An 18,796-nucleotide genomic window follows, 5' to 3' on the forward strand; every position below is an offset into this window, starting at 1 on the left:
ATTAAAAATTACATATGTATATATATATTTTATATTTTATATAAATATATATAATGTATACATTTTTTTCTTTGCGATTCTATTACTGATATATCGATATAATATATAAGAATCATATTGGACATCAATATTTTTTAGAACAATACTAAATTTTATTTTTTTGTAATTGGAAACTATCATATCAAGAACAACATTAGTATCTACATAAATTTAGCGTTCTTTTTATGTATATAATTTGATTTCTAAGTCGGAAGATTCTGTCTGTGAATGACTAAATGAATTGCCCGCAACAATATCCAGTGTCAATATTAATATGAATTTGAATATATATATACGTTGCTTCTATACAATATCGCGTTTTATAACGCGACAGACAAGACATCGAAATCCTCACCTCTGCCGAGACTGGACGGAGACATAGACATTCCCGGCCTGCTACTGTCGAAGGTGCCGGGTCTCTCTGGCATTTTCATGACATTGTCCTGCTGGCCGCTCGCTGCGGGCACATCGGCAGCAACTGTCGGGCTGGATGTAGTAGTGGTCGTCGATGCCGTCGTAATGGTTATGCTGGCGATGCTGTTCGCATTAGGATTTCCGGCAGGATTCGTGGTATTGCCGCTATCATTGGCACTATTATTGCCGTTGGTCGTTGCCTTATTGCCAACTCCGTTGCCATTCACGTTTGCGGCGTTGACGTTGTTAACACCACCGTTGCTTGCCGTGGTGCAGCTGCTCACGGCGGCGACACTGACCACTCCGTCCCTCGTGATATCCTGGATCGCACTGGCCGCTCTGGAGCCCACTCCCGCAGGTTGCAGGATTGTGTACTGTTTCGAGGAATCGGGGCTGGTAACGGCAGGTAGACCGCCAGGAGGGCTCTTGCTGGGGGATACAGAATTGGAGGCTACGTTGTGAGTCGTCACGTGATGGGTCTCTTCCTTCGAGGACTTGAGCTGCAACAGAGACACCGTAGACGGGTGTTTGTCCTCCGACGTGGGTGATATGCCGGCTACGGGCTGCGGCGACGGCATCGTCGGTCCAGGCGTCGGATATCCCACAAACGTAGCGCTAGCTGGATATGGACCGATTGGCGGAATCGCCGAAGGGGCTACTGATGAAGCGCCGCGACATGGAACTTTCGAATGGTCCGTATTGGGTGGCCTGAACGCGGATGTTGCTGAGAATGGCGAACTCGCTGGCGTTGACGAGGATGACGAAGTCCCCGTGGGTGAAACTTTCATGTTGGTCTCATTATACTGTCTCTGATAATTCGAGTAAAGCGCTTGATGCTGTTGATGATGTTGCTGCTGCTGCTGCTGCTGCCTACCGATACTCTGTGGTGATTGACCATTTTTACATGTTCGATCTCGTTCCCTATCGTTCGATCTATCTCGATCGCTTTCGTCTTTGTCAGCTGTTGGATCGGACATGTCGATTTCAAGTTCGTTGGACGAATCATCGACCAACTCGTTGAAATCTGGCGGATCGTATCGGGAATACTTATCTGATTGTCTTCCCTGAGAGTCAATGTGTGTACTCACCATGTTCCTGTCATTTCTATCTTTGCTCGATAATGATCGAACGGAAACCGGTCTGATTTTTGGCAGTTCGTTCTGATTGACGTTACTGACTTGAGACTGAATATTCGCGCATTCGTTCTCTATCTTGAGAAGATTATCCAAGTCCTTTTTAGTTTTAATCGGATGTTGTTGTTGCTTCGAATCCTGTCTATTTTGCTGTTGCATTTTACCAGATCGATCCTGCTGTCCGCGAAAAGTTATCACGTCCTTCAATGAACAACCAGTGTCGTTGCTCGTATTCGAAGATGTTGATGAGGGCGATAATTTAGGATTTTCTTTCTTTTCTTCAAAGAGATTTTCGAAGTTAGACTCATATCTATCTTCGTCCGAATTGCCTCTTTGATACAGAGATCCTCTAGGTCCAGGCCAGCTACCTGACAAACTCTTCAAGGCGGCCTCTGTTTCTCTTATTAAAGTCTCGTCATCTTCGGGTTCCTCGCAGTGCTTGCTGGATTTTCTAGCGGGACTACCTGAATTACCCGATGCAAACGCGCGTTTCTTCTGAGGCAGCGGTATGTTTTTGTTAGGATCAACAACGTCGATCGTCTTTCGCGCGTCGTCGTCGCGAACGCTTTTCCTCCTTCGCTTCACGGCGGCGTCAGTCGGCTCCATCTCTTGCGGCGTGTTCGTCTGCAGGCCCTTCTTGTTGATCAACAATTGCTGCTGCAACGGCTGCTGCGTCTGTTTAGGATTCTGCGTGACCGACTCTGCTTCCAGCTTCCGCTTTTTGAGATGAGCCATCGCATTCTGTCCGCCCGGCACGCTGGTCAGTTCCACCCTGGAACACAAAAATTCCAGAGGATCAGCAAGTCTGCTCTGCCATGCGGGCGCAAAGGACGCGGTGCGTTCGGTATACGAGTGCAAGATCGAATTCGTCGATTTCGAGGCCGGCGCGATCTAACGAGAGAGGCCATCTCGCTCAGGATCCTTGCCGCTCTTTCGTTGCGGTAGATCCTCAGCGCCTGCCCCACAGGCCTCTTCTCTTTCTCCCTCCATCATCTACTTAACAGCGCATTCAAAGCCTAAGGGACTGTCTCTCAAGAGAATTCACCTGACATCCGCAGAGGATCGTCGAGTGCGTCGTCACGAATCCGAAGTGTCATTCTGTGCCGAGATGCGTCCGTATATTTCCCTTTTCTCTCTCTCTCTTTCTTTGTTTGTCCTGATGAACGATCGCTTGGATTCTCGTATTATTTTCTCTAGCAAGCCACACACTCTATCTTGCTTCGTCCTTGCGGCGGATTCGAGATGTTCCGACAGGCACTGCGTGACACGCACGCGCGCATGCACACAGCGAGGACACGCGTGCTCGACACAAACCGCCGATATCTATATATACATATATGTATATATATGTATACACATATATATATATGTAGGTAACAAGTCCGGGTCGGTGTGCGCGATGGGCCCTTTCAGACGGGGTGCTCGCGAGCTACTGTGCTATGTTTAAGTTCGTTCGGGGGTGGCGATCTTCCGTCGCGCACGGAGGGGATGAAGACTTGCGCGGGCAGCCGGCGGCTTCTGCTTCGTCGCGAAAGGTGGGGGCGGGTTCTGCGCACTGTCCACCCCCTTGAGCTTGGCTGGAGCACGATTCCCAGCCCCTCTGCACATCCCTTTCGCTCACCTCGACCCCCCGCCACGGATATTGTAGAAGGGGACACGATTCCTGGGTACACACCTAGGACTCTCTCCTATATCTCTCTTTCTCTCTCAGTGTGTTGAGGTACGTGCTCTCCGTACACCTCTCCCGCTTATATTCACCCGCGTCTATACTACTATCCCTCCACCTTCCCTTCGGGCTGCCTCGCGTTACTATATGTATGTACGTGCTACTTGGTTCTCTCTTTGCTGCTTTAGGAATCCGAGCAACATTGGTCCCGGCCAGCGACCTCGCCAGTCTACTCCCTTTTGCAACTCGCGAGTTCTTTGCGTAGCTGGATTTTCAAAGGAAAAGTCAAATCTTTGCCAGTCTGAACAGAAATAACTTTCTTCATAGTAAATTTGTAATTTTCTCTTCGTAAATATTTCTGAGACTAGCGATAAATGTAAGATGGCTATTTGGGCAAACCGAAAGTCATTGCAAATTCGGATTTATGATTAATTACTGTGTACATAATCCCGCAAACATAAATGGATTGCACGTGTTTATATCCATTACACAATATTCATGATATTCATTTATATATTAAAAATTAATCTTATTATATTTATAGTTATTTTTATTTTTTAAAAATTATATAAGACTATCATAAGAGAGAACACAGTTAATTTCACAGTTAATAATAATATTCATTAATATCGCTTATTTGCCTCACCTAGTCATAACCAAATTTTGCGTGAACCTGATATATTTGATAAAATATTCAGATATTTCAAAATTTCCAAATTATTTATAATCTTAACGTCTACACATTATTTCAAATTAATAAGTTATCCGTCTTTCAGATGACTTGTAAGACTTTAGGCCTTTAACTGCACGATGCTTGCCCTTTGGTACGCTCGTAAGGTTTACAGCGATAGGAGGAACCTACAACTGGAATTAGATAAACCCGAGCTCCTGGAGGTGGCGGAGTCAGAAGAAGAGCGGGATCAGCGTCAGCGCTTAGCGGAGCTCCCTAGGATCCCAAGGAATGAGCTTCCCTTAAACCTTAAACCCTCCTCAGACCACGTAGTCGGGAGTTTAGAGCGACGAACTCTTGCTAGAGACTGCGGAGGGAGGACGGCGGGAGTGCCCTCGTCCAAAATCGGAAGTTAAATCGCACCAACGGCTTAAGACATTATCACTTTTCTTTGCGAATCAATGCTCTTGAAACTGGCCTTCGACGGAGGAACTGCGTAAGGACGAAATGGGCAGAGAGAAAAGGGGGAGGAGGGGGAGATACGACGCAAGAAAGAGCTAGAATCCCTTCGTGTTGGGGATCGATGCGTCCTGGTCCACCCTCCAATTACGTGTCATCCCTTACGGTCTGTGGGGAATAATTAGAAAGCAAGCGTATAGTCCTAGTATGGGTGAATAGCCACGCAGATGTATTATGTAAAGGTTGACTTTAAATTCTCGCAAAGAAGAAACATTGTCGATACTGTCGAAGTCTCCATCAGAGACGCCTATAAACGTTTCTGATATCACGAGAGACATTGAATAGATTTTAATCATTTATATCAGTATGTCATAAATTGTCAAATAATACAGAATTTTTTCATTTACAAAAAATTGTTATTTTGTAATATATCGAGTGATAAAAAAATTTCTAGCATAAACATAAAAAAAATTGAGCAATAAATATAATTATTTTATTTTAATTATTATACTTTTTTATACTAAATCTTTAAGAAATTTTTGTACATTTTAAATGTCAATATTTGACAAATATTTATTAAGTTTTTGCAATAGACGCGAAAGATTTGAACATCTGAGAATCTGTATTTGCCAATTAATTAACATGTGCCGAGCATGGTATGGTGTGGTATGGGTAAGAGGATGGTTAGACAGAACACGACGACGCGAGGCGGACGATGGTGCTTCCATTGCAGGGATTAGAGTATTAAGGCGACGTCACGTCACTAAAGTCTAAAGGAAGCTCCTTGGAACTGTGCTCGGAGAGATAGCCCAAACTTGCGTTCTCTATCTTCCTGACGGTTCTTCCGTCTCTCGCTCTCTCTTTCTCGTTGTGACTCTCCTTCTGCCTTCGTCTTATCCTCTCGCTCTTTTATCTTACTTCCTCCATTCATGTGTACATACATGCAAATCCTTTCTCCTTCTTTCTCTCTCTTTTTTACTTTCAGTTCCTTTATCTTTCTTTTCTCTCTGACCCTTCTTCCCTCTCTGTCTTCAGCATCCTTTATGAATTCTAGTATTCTTTTTACAATTAGATAATAAATTATAATTCCGGTCATATTGAAGGTGAATTTCATCGGTTTTGTTTTAAATTGGCTCTCAAAATATTAATATTATCTTTGACCAGAAAATGTTAGTGTCCGCCAACAATATTAGATTAAAATGTAATTAAAAATGTAAATAGCCAATTTCCTAATTCACGCATGTATAAGACCTCTAAATTATTAATTAGAAGAATAAAGTACATAAAGATAAAACAAAAGTCATCAAAGATAAATAAGATCTGAAAAAAATTATAATGATTTAAATGATCTTCTCGTCAACGTTTTGATATGTAGCGAATTTCTTGCAATTGCAAAAATCACGCATTGGTAACTTCATCCCGGAGCCTGTCGAGGGTGTTCTCGAAAAAAGACGGTCATACATCTTTTTCTCGCCGACGAGCGAGGGTGGGCAAGATCGGCGCTAGGCGAGCGCCGGATAATTTAGGGGTCTCTCACGCGTGGATAATGGGGAACTTGGCTAATGCACCCCACTTGGCACTACGTAGATTCGCATGAATTTTGTGCGATTCGACCTTTGTGCCTCCCTTGTTCTCTGCCTTTAGCGACTCGCGTTAAGAAAACAAGAACAAATGCTTAATTGTCACAATTAATAAAAATTTCGTAACTTATTAGTTGTATCAATTTATATTAAAATATTATATTAACAGCAATTATATTGAAGCGTTTTTTTAGAATTGAAACGATTATCGTTCTGTTATTTTGTCCGTTAATTTATAATTTGTCAATTTATAATTAAATGAAATAACGATAATGTATTGGCGTATATTTTATTGGAAAAAAAAGCTTTTCATAAATGACAAACAACAATGTTCCTTTCAAGTTATGTCATTTCTACGAATCTCGTTTAAAACTAACAATCCCGGAATTGGCTTTATTTCTGTACTGCTTCAAGATGCCATCGTTATTTGCTTTCTATAGCTGTCATCGAGCGCGCAAAAAAAAAGAGGGCGCGAAAGAGAAACAGAGATAAAAAAAGAGAGAGAGAGAGAAAAATTTTAAAGCGAATTGTAGATATACTAGTAAAAAGAGAATGCTGTGACCAAGACAGCTGAGCTGTCCGTTTGACATCATTTTGCCGTTCGACTCGAGGGAATACTCCGTCGTCTAGCTACTAACTGTCCGTCCATTCGTTGAGCTTTCTCCTTCTTCCTGTTTTTTTCGTCCGTCCCATGAGTATACCCTCGCTTACCGGCTGACGTCTTAAACCAATCGAATTCTGATCAAATATTTAGCACTGACCGGGCCAACGCTTTAAGTGGCTCCTCCATCGCCGAACTTTACTTCTTTCCAATAAATCCTTCACCTTACGTTTTCTAAAATTTCAGCAGATCAGCAAATTTTAAGCTGGTAAATCAGTTTTAAGAAAATTATTAGCTTCGCAAATCTCGATAAAAATAAATTTTTCATCAAAGCATATATAAGACTGTATAAAAAATGTTTAATCTATAAACATACAAAGCTTACAACATTTTTATGAAAATTGCTATATTATAAATTTTACAATACAGGGAGAATTAGAAAAAGAAAATTGAGATTTCTCGATAATTCTTATTCGTATGCGCGAAATGTATTCTTGAAACATTAAGTATCGCCGCGGCGTTGATTAACGACCTAGCTACAGATCGCGAGGCGATTCTAGCCCGAAGTGGAGGTCGTTTTTTTGTCCCTTTCGCCACATGGCAATACGTCACGCGTCCCGTTTTCGGGGTGTAATTAAAGAGAGCGCAGAACAGCATGACGCCTCGGGCCTGTCTGGGGGGGTGGCGTAAGAAGCGGGGCGAGGCGACCTGGGCCGAGGGTACGCGCGGGATATAAGGGATGTGTTTTACCGAGGGATACTTACACGCCATCCCCGCGCGGCACATATTTTCATATAACAAAACCATCTGCGTGCCGCGCATAACAAATTTCAACTGATTTATAGTGAGACCGCTGGCGGTGGGAGGCCGCAAATTTTCGCAGTTACGAAAGCCGGCGACTGCGCTGTTGCAAAACCAGTCCTTACATCTTCCCGTTTACAAATTGCGCCTTCTCGAGTTTAATGTCTTTAGAAAGAGATCGTAGAGTGACCACAAATATACACGCGTCTAACACGCGACAAATTCAAATAATTTTCAGATCTAGTATTTGGATGAATGATTCTTATATTGCGTATCTAGTAGCAAACACGCAGGGATCTTCCATCATATGCGAAATCGGGGAAGTACGATGGAGTTTGCGAACTTTAAAATCGTACTTTGCATTCTCGGATATCCTCATCTCGAACGACAGATAAATTGAAAAGGACGTCACGTCTCCCAGGGGTTTAATGCTGATATTCGCTGGAAAAGCGACCTTAAAGGGTTGCATCGAGGAGGCGGCAAAGACGGGATATATACAGAAAGGGATAAAGGAGTGAGAGGGGTAAGAAGCGACTGTGCTCGGACCAACCGACGTCCGACCATGCCATCGGATCGATAACGTCATAGTGACAAGTACTAGTATATACGTATATACACTTCTTACGCATGCAACAACGTTATTCATGTTAGTTTAGGGATCTGCTGATATATTTAATACATATCTAAAATTTTATTATAAAAAACCATTATCTTTTGACAATTTTTTATGTAACTAATTACTTTTTGTGTAACTTTATAATACGCGATTAAAGCAGCAATAACACTTTATTTTATAATATATCGTTATAATACGATAGATAAGGAAAAATTGTTCATCTATTGCCATCTCTTTTATTTAAGACATGAAAAAAATGAACGCATATTTATAGCAAGAAAATTATAATACGATTTTTACTTTACCCCATTTACAATTACAATCTTTATACACATATTTAAATATGTAAAATCGTAAAGTTTAAAGACATCTCCATATAAAAATATTACATCTCCGTAAGTATGTATTACAGATTATGTTTTAAAATTTTCCTACAAAATGTTAATGGAAAATTTGCACGAGCGCGATATCTCATACGATTTCAGACAATCCGATTTTAGGGCCGACGAATCGCGAATTTTTCCTGAACGAAATGAGGAGAGCAGTAAATCTGGAAACGAACCTGGAATAAACTGTCCGCAGGGCTATGGCTATAATAATATGCTTCCGCCGCCACCAGATTGTTATGGGTAGCTGGAATTACCTCTCCGAAAAGCGGTCCGCCTCGCGCCGTTCTTGGATTACGATGCAATTTCTCGAGCCTCGCGCTGATGACGGCCCTTAAAACTCGAGAGTCCTTTCACTGTGGATCGCCTCGCGACATTATATTATAGCAATGTATGCCAATGAATATTATCCCTATAAACGTATTCAACATATCGCTAAAATTATATAATGATTAAAGGAATGACAAGAATTGTAACGTCACGACATATCAAATTTAATAATTACAATACAGTATATTTAAAGATTAAAATAAATTTGTAAAATTTAAAATATTTTTAAGTTTGATCTCTTTCAACAAAATTTGAGAAGTCTTACATTATGAGATTCTTATATAATGTAATAAAAAATTGATTTCTCTCGATTATTAATAACATGTAAATTTAGATTGTCGTGCATATGCAAGAATCTGCGATCTCAAACATTTTAAATCGCATATAAAATGTACACATGCGAAAAGTGCTATTTCCCGAAAAGTTGTCGGGGAATGCGCGAGTACGTACACGGCCATAAAGTGAAAAAAAAAGGTTCACGGCCGTTTGTTACGAGAGGCAGTTGTAACGGAAGGGCACGTATCGCGGGTAACATGATTACAAATATATCATAAGCTCCTCCGACCGGCCTTGAGCGCGAAGGGTGAGGCTCGGGAGAGGAAAGAGCCCGTGCTGGAAAAGGAGGAGGGTGTCCTTCGACACGCGATACACGTGCGTCGCCTGTCGATGCGGCTTTATCGTAGCAAATCACTGCCGCACCGGCGAAATAAAGACAAAGAGAAGCGAACGAGCTGTTTGAGACAGACAGGGTGAGAATGAGTGAAAAAAGCACGTAGTACATCCGGCTAAATCGAATTGACGGAGCACGTTTCTTCCATACCGCGCCGGAAAAAAAACCTTGAAAGGATACGCGCCGCAACGAACAAACATTGTCCGGCAAACTGTATGATTTGTGTTAGGGAGAGGGGAAAGGGAGCTACAAACTTTTCGGGATGAAAAGGAGCAAAAACGCAGAGCACGCTCCAAATCGGTGGATCTTGATGTAACTTGCGAAACCGAATGGCAGGAATTAATCTGACGATGAGAGACTTGTGACAATTGAGCTTGTTTGCGAGTTACTTATATATGATAAAAATATACGTTTATCGTACTCTTTCTTTATTATATAAAATTTCTCAATTTATAAAATATTACTTTAATTTAAAAATTGAACTAAAAAAAATGACACATTTTACAGTAAAATTATAGAGTTTTAATAAATTAATCTTCGATGATAAAATTAAATCTCGTTCAATATTTAAGCAAATATCTTTAAAAACACATATTTAATCTAGTTATAATATTAGAGTGCTCATTTATCTGATCTTAAAAATGAAAAAGTTGCGACACACGCGCGACGGGTTTTTATAAGATTAATTTCAATTTCATCGAAAACTTTTTACCTGAAAGAACATCACGCGCAAGAGAATATTCTAAAAGAAACAAAGTTTTTCTAAAAAAATTCCACCAGTTATCGGATTCCAGGGAATTTTTTTTATAGATTCCTCTAAAATTTATAAACGGCTTGTCCCTCGATCAATTTTTTTGTCTGCCTCTAAAAATCACAAAAGTGAATTACTTCTCACTGTAACTTTTCCAGGGACAGGCTGATGCGCGAGCAATTCGTCGAAATTCCACGAGGTCTCTCGCTCTTGACGATAAAGAAGAATCGGTCTGTGTAAGAGAGTGAGGAAAAGGACCGCGATATCGTGAATCGGCCTGGTCTACGGAAACCGCCTTCGCAGCCCGAGACAGCCAGATATCTCGGAATGTTTTACACCTCATTAGGCAACAATGTGTTGTTGCCACGGTGAATTATATCGGGCATGAGACGCCCGTCAAGACAAATGGCTCGAACCGGAGGTAATTGTGGGCTTTTATTAGCTCTGGTTTCTCCCGTTGGCTGCGAATCGCGCAACGCGGGAGACGCCGAGCCAGCAGCGCAGCGACAGCAGCAACCCTTCTAGCTCCTTCTGCTCCTCCCGTCCCACCGTCCCTTACATCCACCATCACCACCCACTCCTCGCCCCCATCTCTAACCATCGCACCGTTGCTTTCGACGGTGCGTAATTACTCGCGTGACAGTAATGCGGGAATGCGAATCTCGCCTCTCTAATGCCTGCAGAGTCATCCCTTCCCTTTATATTTACTTCCTGCGCTCGTTGCGGCACAGTCATCGTTTGATTGCGTTCCCTTCGACTTTTAATTCAGCCGATTGCTGAAAGATTAGAAGAGAATCTCGAGAGTCACGATCACGAAAATCTAATCGTTATTCTTCGACAAAGCTGACGTCAATTGTGTTAGACTAAGGATTAGTGAGAAAATCTTGTATTATGTAATAAATTAATAAAAGGATCGTAGATCAGAGAGACAACTGATCCACGGAATTATAAAAAATTTATTAATCAATCGATTGTCTACAAACAAAATTTTATTATGTTTCTGATTAATTACTTGAATTAATTCAAAAATAATTAAAGATTAATACTTTGAATCTGAGAATATAATTTTTATTTTGATCTTTATTTTACACAATGTCTTTCTATCTATCTCGACAATTGTAAATATATAGCGCCATTTCTATGTCGTAATCTTTCTATTCACCAAATATCTACGTAAATTAAATTGCAGTTTTTTAAAAACTTTTGCGCACAAAATTAATAATAAATTTAATAATAATGTATATAATAATATATATAAGGTATTTTTAAAAATAACAACGGATAACAAGAGAATTGTTGTGGAAAAAAGTTAGTGACAGGAAATCATGGAATAAGATTGTCATTACTTATATGTCCTCCCTAGCAACGAGCGAAACCACATCCGCGTTTTCGAGGGGAAAGTACAGGCTTTTGAAAGACCGTATTTTCTCTCTCATGACGAGAGAATGGCTATCCACACGTTATTACGAGTCGCTCGCTACATATGCGGGCCAAGCTTGTCTCCCTCTCTCGCTTGTTGCCCCGCGACTCATGTATTTATGCATTTCCACCGACTGGTTGCTCCTTGACTCGCATTCACGCATACATGCGGGCGAAACTGCGTCGCGAACAAGCGTAAATCGCCCATATTCGCTTTGTACAATAAAGAAAAATAATATATTCAATATAGACGCAAAGAGCTTGATTTTTTTTTTTAAAGAGGCATCAATAAAATATAAAAAAATATACATACAAAATGTCGTGGAATATTTTTAAATTGAGATATCAAAATGAAATTTTCCCTTGGATTAGAGAAAAATTAGTTATTGTGATTCCTATTAGATACTCAGATACCTGGTTACCTTTTATTATACGAAAGCCATATTTATTCATTGTATTCAATTCGGATTCACTTACGATATGATTTATTTACTACGAAGGCGTACCTGGAAGCTGGTGATGGGAATTTATTGGAGGCGGAGGTTGCCCCCTAAAAGCCGGAGCGCGATATCCAGAGACGGAGAGATGAAAGAAGAACGCGAAAGGCGAAGGATGAACGAGGAAAGAAATTATGAGAAAGACAGCAGACCAGGGGAAGGGAAGATAAAGGGGGTACGTCCTTTCCTCATATTCTGTATCCTATATGGCTCGTAAAAGTTTGTAAGGACGTCTTCCGAAATGCAGATTTATCGCGACGCTTCTGTCTTGCGAGTCATTATTTTTTTTTAGAATTCTCTCTCTACGATTGAGTAACATTATTACTACACAAATTAATATGCAGAGACATATTGCAAAAACAGCGCAATTTTTTTCAATAAATTTGGAATTATTTTTTATTGGTGGAAATTTAATTAAATCGTCAATTTTTATATTTTTAATTTTTGATATATATTAATTATATATTATTATTATTATGATAATTAACTTTCTTGAGCTATATTATTGCCATAAAATTAGCAATAAGCATATTTACATAGTTTTGAACAAATATTTATGATATTTATACATCATTTATATCGATTGAGAGAAACCTTTTATATATATAAGGGAGAAATTTAGATAAGGGAGAATATTAGATCAATAATAGAGCATACATAGTGCTTCTTTATCCAGCAATATTGAATTTTTATTCGTCTCCTGTAACTGCCGGTCACACTGAGCTAGCTTGCATTGTGCTTTAAAATGCATGTGCGACTTAAATCAAGATGACAATAATTGTGCCTAGTAGACACGGATGACCGACCTCGAAACATTTGTTCGTTCGCCCTCTTCTTATAAATCATCCATTATTAGATTTTTCGATGATAAAGAAGCAGCTGCAATGTTGAAACATTTCATTACATTTATTAAATTATTAATTGCGTTATAAATATGTCATCCTGTAATGTTTTTATTATTTTAATCGAGAAATTATTTAATTAATAAATTATTATATAATAATATTTTAGAAAATTATTTAAATAAACTGTCTCATACATATGCATTTATTAGTAAATGTATTACTTTAAAGCATTTAAACTTATGCAATAGAGGATTAGTATTTGCACGCGAAAATACGAGAAGACCTCGAGAATTGCAAAGCAAAACCAGCACTAGTTGTGCTTGCCAATTTACGCGGAGCGGTATTTCGGTCGATCGACGGGGGCACAGAATGCCACAGGGTGGAATAGCGGTTGGGCAGAGAGGGAAAGGTGGTAGGGGGTAGAGGACACAACCCCCCATGAACCCGAACATGAATTAAAGTTTTAATTTCTCTAAATCACTGTTCGCCCTCGAGCGCTTTCCACCAGACGGTCCGTTACTTATAGCCTTTGCCCTTTTTACCGCCTTCTTTTTTCCCATTCGCCTCGATCTTACCAACCCTCGCCAATAGGGAGAAATCGATATGCACTTATCCGATGACTCTTGAGACTCCGAATAACGAGTCCTTCCCCTTTTTTCTCGTTTCTTTTTTTTTCTTTTTTTCTCGCGTATACTTCCGAGCGATAAGCAGAACTGCCGGAAATCGTCCGATCTCGAATATTTTAAGCTTGCCGCGATATTGCCGGATTTATATTTATATAGGACTATATTTATTCAAAGAGTACACGCACAAGTTTATCTACTTTCTCCATTACCGATTATCCACGCTTTTTCAGTGAAAACATATTTAATATTTTTATGTAAATTGCGATGAAATTACTTCAGTGGAAAGTTGATCTAATCATCTTGCGTCAAAAAAGATTTTTAAATTATTTGTATGCAAAAAAGCAATCAACAAACTCTGGTTAATATACGATGTTTTTATATATATTGTTTACTTTTTTAACTTTTACATCAGCTTCAGAGCTCTTCGCGTTGTGCGAATGAGAGAGATAATCCTGCACAGAATTCACAAATATGTACACATGAAGAGCTATATTCATGAAAAAATATTCACTCTCTATCTCTCTCTCTCTCATGTATTCCACACCAATCGATCTTTTACTAAATAATTCTAGATGGAAATAAAAGTACAATGCGAACAAATTCAAAAATCGTTTAGTAGGCGGTATCACGAAACGCACGGCGGCAATCTCGCCCGTGTTTTCGGGCTGAAAGGGAGAAACGGGGATTGTTCATTTAAAATCATGACGTCGGCCGGAGGGCGCTGGCACGGCGGAGGCGTTAGTATTAACGTTAGGTACCACACCGGTCGGGCCACCTACAAGAAGTTCACGCAGCTCCCTTCTTCAACCCCCCTCCCCCCACCCCCCTCAACCCATCCCCGTCTTGTTCCCTACCGGGTGACATATTGTTTCCATTCTGCTCTCTCAGGCTAAAGCGCAATAAAAAACTGGCATAAATATCGCCTCTCCTTCCTTCCCCCTCTTCGTCTTCCTACGTAGCTCGCTACGCGATACTCTGCGAAACCGAGCCGACAATAACGGAGAAAACGCCCGGTGTAGAACTACACGAGAACACCATTGCTGTATATTGCTTGCAATACGCGGCAGTGGCGACTACTAATTTATTTGAGTGGCTTTTTGGACCGCAGAAAGGAAACTACAAAGATCGTAGTCTCCCCGGCGTTCTCCGCGAGAAAGAAAGAGAGAAAGAGACTTTTAATTTTCCTACATAAAATATAGAGTAGTGTTAATCATTCCCACTGTTTTCTCCATTAAGTGTATAGTGGATCATATTTAATTCCTTTCCGGTATATGTTGATTTCAATATTTCTTTCAGAGGCTTTTGTGAAATAATTCACGTTACATATACGCATATGATAATGCAGATATAATATAATGTTTAGTTTCAAATAAAAGACGGTTTTATATCTTAAAATTTCTGTTAGTTATTATGTATAGTATTTCTTCTAAATTATATTAATGATTATTATATAATTTTATTTTAGTTAAATAAAAAATTCACATTTGGGTTTAATCTGTTTCATCTGTTCGATGAAAATTATAAGTTAGTATCTTCATTGAAAAAGTTATTAGACATTGTTTCACAAGGTGTTTCAGTAAGACTTAATGAACATTTTACTTTAAGAGACTTTTAATTTTATTATTATATCATAAATGTATTACTTCACCGTACATTTTTTTGGTCTTAATTTATCATCTTCAGAGAGGAAAAGAAACAGAACTATTTTGGATAAGATAAAAATTGTGTGAAAATTTCATATATACCGTTCATTTTGATAACAATATCGGCAAGCTTAAATACTTCAAAGGAATAGCTCCAGAAAAATTTATGTATATATATTACTTACAGCGTAACAGGTTCTTCGGGGCTAGAAGGCGAGATGGAGAGCGACATGGTAGTAGCGGTCAGGCATCGTGATGTTCCCGGAGACCTGACTCGATCGTCCACCTGCAACAATATATAATTAATTAGCACTTGTATTAAATTTATAGATTTAATATAAATTTTATGAAATATTTATGTGATAATCGAAGAATTGAATTTCAAAGATAGTATATTAACGAGAATGATTAAAATGTACAAAATTTTTAAAAGTGATACGCGACGATATATTAAATAGAATCTGTTTTTTTGTTTTACACAATGATTAAAATGACTGTCGCGATTTCCAAGAGATTAATAACGAGCATGGACCGCTCTACGACGATCGCAGAGAGAAATAAACGTAGCCTCAGGCAAGTGGACCAGACTCGCGGCACAACCGACATCAATCTGAACGAGCGCGGGCCCGCACCCCTAACGATCCACCGAGTCATATAAATTTTATTGCCATTTCATAAATCCACACGACCACCGCGAATAACCGTCCGGGAGCTCTCCGAGAGATTATCAGGAACGTATAAAGTTGCGAAACGTCGCACGGTTACGGCTCGCTCGATCGTTTCTGGACGCTTTTGAAGCAATTCTCGAGCATGATTGCGCGAAAACTTTTAGAAAAATATAATGCTAATTATCATCTGACTTAAAAAGCGATCAAGCTGTTCAGATTATTGGGATTTTATATCTATTTTTGAGCTTTTTATGTGATCGCTGTATAGAAAAATAGAAGAGTCTAACAAATTCATTGTTCTCATTATTTGTTTGCGTTTGAATTTTAATGGATATGTTTTATAAATAGGGTATATAATTTGTTTTTAATTTTTAAGATATATTTAAGAAAAAATTGTTGTTTAAGCAGCTGTTAATATCATTATTTTACTAATGCATATATTTTAATATACATTATCTTAATTACTTTTTTTATTCCATTTTATATTGCATTATGTATAAGTGATTTCAAGAAATTTATATAATAAGATATTAAAGCAAAGATATTTTTTTACATTAAAATCTTTTTATAATTTATAATTTTTTTTTAAATATTAACAAAACAATTTTAAAGTATAGAATAATTGATTGTGTATTTTTACTGTAATAAATTTTATTCTGGATATAAGTAGCATAATACTCTGTGTAGTAATATGTTACTATTCAATAATTAATGTTCATCTGTTTATTAAGCAAAATGTTATTTTGCCAATGTTGCAAATTTCAATCGACAGTTTTTCGATCACAGCTGACGATAGAAGGTTTTACCACCGAAAGGTGTATTGCCTTTAATTAAGGAAAAATGTAATATGCACGAGAAACTAGACGAAGTTACGACGGCACCCCCGCGGCTCTTGAGCCACAGGGGTCGGTCGTTCCTGCGACCACAGAGGGTGGAACAAAGAAAGTTATCGCCGCGGAATTTTTATGCCGACGAGAGAAAGAAATGTAAATCAAGTCCTGATGCTCTCACTCTCCGCCATCGTAGACCGGGAAAGGATAAAAAAAAAAACTAAAGAATTTAAAAGTGTCGCAATCTTGTCAAAATTTCGAAATCCGCGTGCATAAAAATTAATATATCTTAATTAATATAATATAATGTATCTCTGCATATAAATCTAAAAAACATATCAATGTCATACAGATTGAATGCAGAATTTTATTTATTTATAGTTTTGAAATTTAATTCGGGAAATAATATTATATTTATTTTTGATTTAAACAGTTGTCATTTTTATTACGACTTGCGATTTGTATAAAGTTATGCAATATATAATGATATGGAATATATTTTCTGTATAGCTTAATAGTGTCAATGCGCTTGAAATACGAACAGAACTGACTGATCAGTTATTCAACGACGAGAGAGCGTTAAAGAGATGAGACGAGGTAAAATCGAAATGTAATTAAGAGAGCAAATAATCCGTACCGAACGAACTCCGTAAAATGGATCAAAGAACTCGCGAACGAGAGCGAACACGATAGTCATGGAGAAAAGGGACGAAGGGGACGCGCCGACGAAAGATATCGGGGTGAACTACGAGGAACCGCGTCTCGCCTTGTCGTCGTCCTGTCTAGCCCGAAGGAGTAGGGCAACGAGGGGGCCTCGCCGGAGACCCTCGATAAATATTTCCGTCAAGTGACCGGGGTTGGAATTCAAAGAGAGTCGAAAGGTGGAATCGAGAGCGGAACGACTCCAGTCTGTCTTCGGGGATGAGGAACGCCAAAAAGGAAAACGAGCTCGAGGCCAGTATATTTGCGTTGCATTACATAGTTGCGCGTTTAATCAACCGTATACCCAGAAGGAGTTCGTTCAAGAAGGAAAAAGACTGCGTGAGATGAGAAGGATACCCGTTCGTGTATTGAAAGAAGAGAGAAGATGCCAGTTGCGTCTTTAGAGGGAATTAAAGGGATCTTGTTTATTGATTACACTCGTATATACGATATTTGTTTAAATCTTTTATGAGTACGGCAGATAAAAGCAGAAAAAAGTATGATATATTATTAGAATAAATTAATGGATACGTTAATGCATTTTCAGATTTTAAATAGATTGATTAAAACAATTTTTTATTAAAAATGGATGATAAATATACATTTTATTTCATTTATAATAAATAATAATTGTAAGTATTTATTAAAGTACTAAACAACACAACGGTTATACTAAAAAAATTAATAAAAATTATAAAATTAACAATTATATATCTATTTTTCTTTCTTATTTTTTTCTATGATGATGAATGAACAAGATTATTCAAATTCCTAGCACGATATTCTGAACCAAGGAAAAGGAGCGAAGGGGATCGGAGAAGGAGAGAAACAGACGCCTATGGAACGTCGATGGCGTGACAGATTGCCTCCAATATTTTCCACCACATACATCATAGGCAGCCGCCCGACTTTAGTTCTATTTCAGTGCTCGCAACCTCCTCCTTAATTGGCATCGCCCGCGCTGATCTCTACCCGTCTCGGTAACATAGAAGATTTCTCATCTCGTTAATACGCGTATCCGAATATGTGTTCTTGATGCAATCACGTCGAAAAGCCGAACTTTAAATTAATATACGGCTTACAGAGAAAAAGAGGTAGAGAGGGGTAAGGCGCGGTAATACATTGATAATAGAACGAAGGGTCGGTGACAAACTGCCGACCGCACTTTCATCGTCAGGGATGCGATTAGGGAAAAATTCGTCCTGTTTTAATGGGGAGTGAAAATTAAATACCGCGGTGTCCACCCCTTAGGTCCGGCCACCTAATAATTCATACGTGGAATGTAAAAAGGGCAGAGCGCGCCCTTTTCCACGAGCTCGGAGAAAGCGCGGAGGAGCGCGGAGAAACGCGGCGGAAGTCAAGGGGGTAGAAAAATACGGGCTCCTGTTTATCTTGAGATTTGTAGCCGCCTTGTCCCCGGTATTTATTGGCTGCTCCCCGGGAGTAGGAA

The 18,796-nt window shown here is 39.2% G+C and overlaps 1 protein-coding gene across 1 annotated transcript in view; it reads right to left on the reverse strand.

Annotated features, from left to right (window-relative positions):
- LOC115241178 (mucin-12-like) overlaps window positions 1-18,796 on the reverse strand; it is a 166,020-nt gene that overhangs the window by 30,444 nt on the left and 116,780 nt on the right. Inside the window, exons 4-5 of the mRNA XM_029816804.1 lie at window positions 15,332-15,432; window positions 395-2,358 (exon numbers count right to left, since the gene is read on the reverse strand). Of these exons, the coding sequence (XP_029672664.1) occupies window positions 395-2,358; window positions 15,332-15,432 (2,065 nt within the window). The remainder of the gene's footprint in view (window positions 1-394; window positions 2,359-15,331; window positions 15,433-18,796) is intronic.

This window comes from Formica exsecta, unplaced genomic scaffold (assembly GCF_003651465.1).
Source record: "Formica exsecta isolate Colony F162 unplaced genomic scaffold, ASM365146v1 scaffold47, whole genome shotgun sequence".
In the NCBI taxonomy this organism is placed as follows: Eukaryota; Metazoa; Arthropoda; class Insecta; order Hymenoptera; family Formicidae; genus Formica; species Formica exsecta.